At 40.1% G+C, this 7803-nt stretch overlaps 1 protein-coding gene across 3 annotated transcripts in view; it reads right to left on the bottom strand.

Annotated features, from left to right (window-relative positions):
* The window catches only part of pkd1a (polycystic kidney disease 1a), a 59037-nt gene that overhangs the window by 31916 nt on the left and 19318 nt on the right, over positions 1-7803 (bottom strand). For all 3 annotated transcript variants that reach the window (XM_032539634.1, XM_032539644.1, XM_032539653.1), the window contains exons 6-10: positions 7332-7582; positions 6663-6923; positions 6355-6523; positions 2960-3137; positions 1220-1437 (exon numbers count right to left, since the gene is read on the bottom strand). In XM_032539634.1, coding sequence (XP_032395525.1) covers positions 1220-1437; positions 2960-3137; positions 6355-6523; positions 6663-6923; positions 7332-7582 — 1077 coding nt within the window. The remainder of the gene's footprint in view (positions 1-1219; positions 1438-2959; positions 3138-6354; positions 6524-6662; positions 6924-7331; positions 7583-7803) is intronic.

Genomic DNA, 7803 nt, shown 5'->3' with positions numbered 1-7803 from the left:
AGAGAGAGAGAGAGAACAGACCAAACAGAACTACTGTTAAAGATTTTAAAGGGAACATAATGTATCTGCTTGCATAAACACAGATCAAAGGCATACTGGACCAAAGAAACGCATGCATGCATGCACGCACGCACGCACGCACACTTCACCCTCACACACACTTAACTTCCCAAGTGACATATTGTTTAGAAGGCAGTTTTACACAATCCAGTTGAACTTCTCAAGCCACATCTGTATTAAGTGACATGTTTCATTAAGAGACTGATACATGCTGTACCCCTTGAAAAATAACAAATTATTAACTATCTCTATAATACTAACTTTCTATTCACTGACAATGCAATGGGTGTAATATAAATGTAACACTGCTGGTTTTCATTTTTTGCTTGTGTATGTGTTCACATTATGTTAAATGTCATGTTACGTTTGTCTATATTGAGCAACACTTAAAGTATTTGGAGGCAACGTGGACTTACCCACACTTAACATTTGGATGCAGTAAACACTTCAAAATGGCAGTAATTTGGCTTCAGCAATCAGATGTGTTCCATTTTTAGTCCACAACCAATATAGATATCCAGCTGCCACATACAGAAGACTTTAGGATGCCTGTATATTTTCTACAGCTTTCAGAGGTTTAAGGCCTGTGGACATTTTAATCAGTATAATGTTTTATTCTTTTACAAATGGTGTATATATACATTACAAATATGTATGTTGGTCACAAAACTATTACATTTATCATGTAAAATTGTTTCCATTCGTTCCTGTCCACCTAGTCTGAAAACACTATTCCTTAGCAGAAACAAAGACACAGCAATACTGTATAAAGTATGGAGATGCTTTTCTGTAATATTCAGATGTAACCATACTGCTTACATAAATGAAGAGCTTATTACATTAAGGAGCAATTTGTATCAATGCCAAGTGTCCTCCAAATATAAATGGTGCTTCAGGGAGCTAGTCTTGTGCTTGTGTGAAGGAGGCTGTTTGCCTTTTCTTTTTCTATGCTTCTTTGAGCCAACAAACTTAATTTACATAAAATTGACAGCGTAGTAGGTTGAAATTCCTTCCTCTTTGCCGAAACCACTAAGGTGCAGAGGGATTTGGGGAAATTGCATTTGCATTGAAATCTGAGGCTCTGTTTTTATTATTATGGGTTTCTAGACATTTGAATCCCCTATATTGCTGTGTGTCAGTGTAAACGCATTGAGCCTACCTTGGGGGCTGTACTGGCAGACATAGGCCCGCTTGGCGTTGCATGGGTGTGGTGAAGTGGTCTGAGCGCGCTGATCGAGGGACACACAAACGTTTCCACGGGAGATCGAGGAACGAGGTGGCAGGCCCTCCTCTCCCTCCTGTGGCTCCGAGCCGTTCACCCACTGCAGCTTGCCTGGAACGTCGACATCACTCAAGCCCAGCCACACACCTCGCTCCCTGGGACAGGAGTTGACAGGTTACACACAGATTACCAAAGCACCTCTTTGACATCTGGCAACGAGGTTGTTAACAGCTGGATAATTGGCTTCCTTACTTGAAAGGTACATAAAAAGACACAAATACAGTACATACATTACCAAACTTAGAAAAGAAAAACTCCACATAAAAAAAGGAATCAAAGGTGCAGTTCAAGACTGAATGATAAAAATATACACACCACACAAACCTCCATGCAAAACATCCAGACTTGAATTAATGTGGATCTCAACAAGTGACATTGAAGTCTGTGAATTATGTATCAACTTGTCTTCAGCAATCAATGATTGCAGGGCAGAGAAAGCATGAAAATGGGCTCTTATTGAACCCCACTGGGATGTCAGAGACAGGATGTCAGATACTGTATTTTTACATCCCTGAGATTACCACAGATAAATAGGCCTGATAAAAGTGATTTCCTTCCCTGTCTTGTTTACTTTCTTTCTCTTTTTTTGGTCAGACTTTTCTGTATTGGCTGACTACTCACATCTGTAAAAACGACATTTAAAGGGGTGGACAGGGGTTAAAAAATACAAGCAGAGAAAGAAAAGGAAAAAAAGGTCTTTGTGGTAAAAGCAAGACCTTAGAGAAAAAAAAAGGGGGGGGGGGTTCTTATATAAGCAAGGGGGTGAAGCGATGGGATAAGCCTCATTGCAGCAGGTTTTTTCTTCTCTCATACCACTTTGGTCTTCCCACCTCACACAACACACCCACAACACACACACACACACACACACACACACACACACACACACACACACACACACACAATGGACTGTGGACTTCTCATCCCAGGGTGTTAAAGTTAAAATGCAGCTGTGCTTTTACAGATGTGTTTTTTGCAACCCTCTCCGACCTAAACACAAAAACTGGGGGGCCAACACAAACACAAACACTTTTCAGCGAAGCCAAGCCAGACTCTAACCATGACTAAGCATGAGGTCACAATCTGTTCACATCTGAATACAATACACGCTATACTATGTGGGAAAATAGAGTAATGTCAGTATTTTACACAGCCAGAGAACAATATAAATGAATGAAAAGATGACAAAAAAGGACAAAAGGACCGAGAAATTAGTCAAATCAGAAATTAATCAAATAAGCTTCAAGGTATGAAGTTCATAAACAGCAAATGATAACAAAATGAAAAGTACTACCTTGAAAACAGCCTCAAGGAAAAACAACACATACAAAGTGCCACATTCAATCAAGAAAGCCTTTTACACCCATCCAAACCATGTACTTTGTGATTGTCAGTTCAACATCTGTTTTGAGTATTTGATGTCTGTCACAGTGCTTATTTGGCTGTTGCGGCTGCAAACAACAATACGGTGAGAACTCAGCCAATTAGGGATGACACACTGTGTTGCAGAGCTGACAGGTTATCTGTTCAGTACCTGACGACTAAAAAATAAACATACAGAGAAAAACAAAAAAAAGAGTTTCCATTTCTGCAACCCATACAGATAGAAACACTCACTGTGTGACTCTTGGTGCCAGCAGGTTACGCAGTGCGTCACTCCTGACTATTGCCAGATCCCCGCCACGGTCTGAACACTGCTGTCGAGCATCTGTCCAGCTCATCTCCCCTGGAACAATCTGGAAACAGTGTGAGGACTCGGCGTGGTACACCCCGTCCTTTGGGCAATGAGGGGAGGCTGGCAGAGGACAGAAACATTTACATGATTTCTCAGATTTTTAAAAGTCGAACTTGCAACGTCATGGAAAGAAAAATTATGTTGTTACTGAAAAAAGCTAACTTCAAAAGACTTCTAGATGGAAAATTGTTTTGAAAAGTCATGATAGGTGGCAAAACTGCTTTGCGCTGGCCGTTCCATTGATTTCCTATGGTGAGGGCGGTGGCGCCCAACTAGGCGCTGCTCTACCCCTGGTGTTGCGCACTGCTCGAATTTGCCCCTTTATCTTTGACCTAGTTGCCACCAATGAGATAATAGCATGTCGTTACCTAGCAACGGGAAATAGCTTCCTTGCCACCTTTGATGACGGACACCAGTGCTGCGCTTTGCTCTGTGATCTACCTAGTGATGCACAGAGAGCAAATCACGTACCATGTGTAGGCGGCTTTAAGGTATATAATTCATGCATTCTGACAACACATTTCAGACAATACCTTACAGATTATTACAACATAAGGTGTTCATAAAGCCAGCTCTGTTTGCATTTATACAGTTAGACACTGTACTGCCACTTCAAAAGATATACCAACATTAAGGGACTTCTAATAATAAAAAAAATTGAAAGAAAAATACTGGAAAAGGAGACCTAAAGATGGAGTCAAAATACTGCATCCACATAAAGGATGCATTAAGTCATTCATGTTTTATGAGCAGAGATTTCAAAAGTATTCACATTTATTACTCAGGTAGAAGTATAGATACTAGGGTTTAATAAGACTTCTGTAGAAGTACGTATCAATTCAATCTTTTTACTCAAGTAAAAGTGTGAAAATACCGGTTTCAAAAGTACTTAAAGTAATGTAAGGGATAAAATAATATCAATGTGCTTTTTCAAATTAGACGGCGAGTTTTGTAAACAATTAGCTTGTGGTACTTGGGTGCGCAGAGCTTGCAGCGCATTCAAAAGGAGTTGTTTTTTAATCCAACCATTTCAAAAAATTCTTCCAGGTACGGCGAGGGATGTAGAAGGGATGGCTGGTCTTCCTGGCTACCAACCTCCTCGCGGGTGCTTGGTGGGGACATTTCGCTTGAGTTCTCTTGAGTCTCATCTTTGTCCATCCTCATCCAACCACAATCAAATTAACTCTATCCGGATTGCGCAATTTATCTGGTTAGGGTTTTTGTTTTGTTATTTTTAAATGATGACAATCCGAAATAAAAACAAGCCCAACTGAAATATGAGTTACAAGGCTATTTTTAAAAATGTAAGGAGTAGAAAGTAAAGATAATTTCAAAAATTCTACTTAAGTAAGGTACCTAAGTATTTGTATTTTGTTACTTGACACCTCTGTTTATGAGCACTGAATGTTTACGTGACCTTTTCGCTTAAGTGTGTCTGCAACTACATTTCAATTAAACTATTAAAACTGCATAATATTGATATGGGTGGTAGAAAACGTTGGCTACTAGTGTAAGCAATAAAATGTGTATTGTGCGTGTCTACTTTACAGTGTTCAGTTTTTGATAAAACCTTGAACAGTGGGCTGATCAAGAGCTTCTGAAAGGATGGGGTAAACACATATGAGACAAGGAGACACAAAGGATTGGAAGGAGGATAAAAAAGACGGAGTGGCAAAAAAACTATGTCTGTGTCTCTCTCTGTCTTCTAAAGCTTTGCCACTTTGTAGAAACCAAGCCTACAATATCTCAAAGATATAACCTGTTTCACAGATCACATACAAAATCAACAGATGGAAGAAACACACTGTCATGGATGAGACAGGGATGAGTAGGGTCTATGTGCTTATACAGTAAATATTCCACCTGTTAGTTTCTATGGGATTCTTAGGAAAAGCCATGCCTACAAAAGGTTAAAAACGTTCCCCATTTTCTTATGTAGACATTTAATCTTGCGAAACAGTTTATGACACTGTTTATATTCTTTCAAATTTTTGGAAGTTGTTGTCAGAACAATCTATATTGCCAATATTTTAGGGTTCGGACAATTAAAATAATGACAGTATAGTATAAAATTGAACGGTATACAGTGACTGTTTGAAGTTGTTTTGACAAATAATAGTATTATTTATAATATTTATTTTATTAATGGATGGACTAACTTTGGTTTGTCTGTAGGAAGAGCTTGTTGTTTTAAAAGCAATGTGTAGAAGCTCTTCTAGGACAGTTCAAGTTGGTTTGGTACAGCTGCAGGAGGCCAAAACACAACTCCAAATTAATTATTTTTAAATTAAATTAATGTTATGCTAATTGCTAGTGTAAATATTCCTATAATAGCCGTTTTCCGACTGGAGGAATTTTTGCTGTAACTCCTCCAACTCCTACTTCATTGTAGTGTCTATTCCCTTTTCCCTTTTGACCTAGCTCTACGTTGATTGGTCCAACTTATAAGTCACGCCCGCACAGCGCGCCATCTGTAGAAGCCATGCCGTCTGTTTTAGCAAAACATCTTTGTCTTCTGTGTTTCTCTGTTAAGTACTCCAGCTTTTAAACACCACTGTTCGAACTCCGTTATGAGGATCCCGGCAAAGAACAACAGGAACATTTAATGGCCTCCACCATGCTGGTTTGTTGTTGTATGTGGCGATAAAGTCAAGGGACAGCGCTATAAGGACCATTGCCGTGCTTGTGTCACTCCCTTACCCCTCCTACCAGTTCCTGTGGCCACTTGGCCAGTGCGAATGCAAATGGGAAAAAACGCTTTTGAGGGAGAGTAGTTAATAGAACTGTTTAGAAGTGCACTGATCCTATAACTACGTTTCTGCAAATACCTTGTTGGAAAGAGGCTATTTTTTGTTACAACTTACTTCCATTCCCTCCAAGTGGCCAAACAAATAATTCATTACAAATCCTGTATTTCTCTCTTGTTTTTGGAATATAATTTTAAAATAGATTGTTGATGATTCATCACTGCCAACCAAGCAATAAATAGGAACCAATTATTTCAGAAATCCCAAAGGAAAAACAATGAACTCACAACTTACCACCAACCCCAATGATAGCTGTGACTGAACGATGTTAATGAAACATTTATCCCGTTAGTTTTCAGACAAAACCCATGGAGAGCCTAAGAGCTCCTGTTGGGATTTACAGTAGTAGAGAGCCTATGCTAATTGATTGTTGATTACTATGAGGAGTTTAGAGTCATTTCTGCGCTGAGAGGTTTGACTGTCGATCAGTGTCATTAGCTGCTTCGAGCGTGTATGTTGGTGAATCTTACCTTTGGCAACTTGGTCACCATCCTTTGAAATCTTCCAGTCTACAACCACGCCAACACCACCCCAGCTGACAAGCGTGAACTCCAGGCTCTTATTGGCCACAGCAAGAGGTGGACAAAGCAGCTCCAGCTTGGGAGGATGTGTCACGGTCACTTTTCCACGTGCAGAGACCTGAACCACATGCAAACATTAAAAACAAAAATATTAAAATCATATTTCATTATGTTGAAATAGTGTTTTAAAAAAGTTGTTCTTTTATATATTATAAAGTGTAAAAATAAAACAATTGTATCCTATTTTTCTCTCTCACCTCCTTGTGTCCAGCCCAGGCCATCAAACTGACTGCATAATGTCCCGGAAGTCCGTATTTGTGAGTTGCTGTGGTGACCCCTGTTCCTGTAGTGTTGACCCTAGACGAAAGGTCCCCAAAGTCCCAGGAAAGTGTCACCGGAGTGACAGAGGACGCGGCGGAGAAACTGATGCGGTCGTGGACACTTTGCAATGGGAGTGGCTTCAGTGAGACCGCGAAGTCCACCGCAAACACATCATGAGCCAGAGTCCACCCACATTCCTGTGCATAGAGGAAACGTGTTGTGTATTTAAAAGTCAAATGACTTTCCTGACTGTTTACTGTTCAGATGTTTGTGGTTTTTCTATTGTTTTTATGGTTCTAGATAAAACGTGGTATTTATAACACTTGTGAACTGCTCTGATTGAAAATAAAAAAATCTTGATTTTTAATTTGAGTTTTGGATAGCTTCTTTTGAGTTCCTCTGTACAGCAGCCCTGCAGGAAACTGAATCTGAGAGGAAGTCATTCGAGCCACAAAGGGAAGTTGTTGGTAGATTATAGGAAGGTTTAAAGGAAATCCTGAATGTTGTGTTTACAAAAAAAGAAAGAAAGCAAGAGGTGGAAGCAACACAAAAGGAGCTCTTTGACATTTGAATAATTACTCTCTGGATCCCTGTGTGCTGCATACCTTCATAACACGGGGGTTTGTACAGGCAGCAGAACACTGAGACTTGCTGATGGAGTTCGGCTCTGAGTTTGTGCTGCAGAGGCACTCGTGCCTCGCCCCCAAGCCGCCGTAGCGGTGTGATGCAGCAAAACACACACTGTTACACTGTTCACGCGTGAAGTTTCCGGGCGTGGAGGAAGAGAAGATAACAAGCTCGCTCCGTCCCCCTCCTCTACTGCTGCTGTCCTCAAGACAAGCTGCATAGTTCAGGCCTGCAGAAGAAGGAAAGGTTTTCAGTTGACGCGGTGCAAACATAATTTGTCTCATATCTGATTTATAACTTTAATCAGCATCAGACATTCTCTGTCCAAACCAGCAAAAAAAAAAATCAAAAGAGGTCAACTCATGACCAATTTTGTTCTGTGATGTCTGTATTTGTCAACACAAGGATTGCAAAAAACGGTAACATTAATTTTGGCCTGGAGTTTATATT

The sequence above is a fragment of the Etheostoma spectabile genome, chromosome 2 (genome assembly GCF_008692095.1).
Source record: "Etheostoma spectabile isolate EspeVRDwgs_2016 chromosome 2, UIUC_Espe_1.0, whole genome shotgun sequence".
Classification (NCBI taxonomy): domain Eukaryota; kingdom Metazoa; phylum Chordata; class Actinopteri; order Perciformes; family Percidae; genus Etheostoma; species Etheostoma spectabile.
Note: the sequence above shows the minus strand (reverse complement) of the source record. Positions and strands in the feature narration are given on the sequence as shown.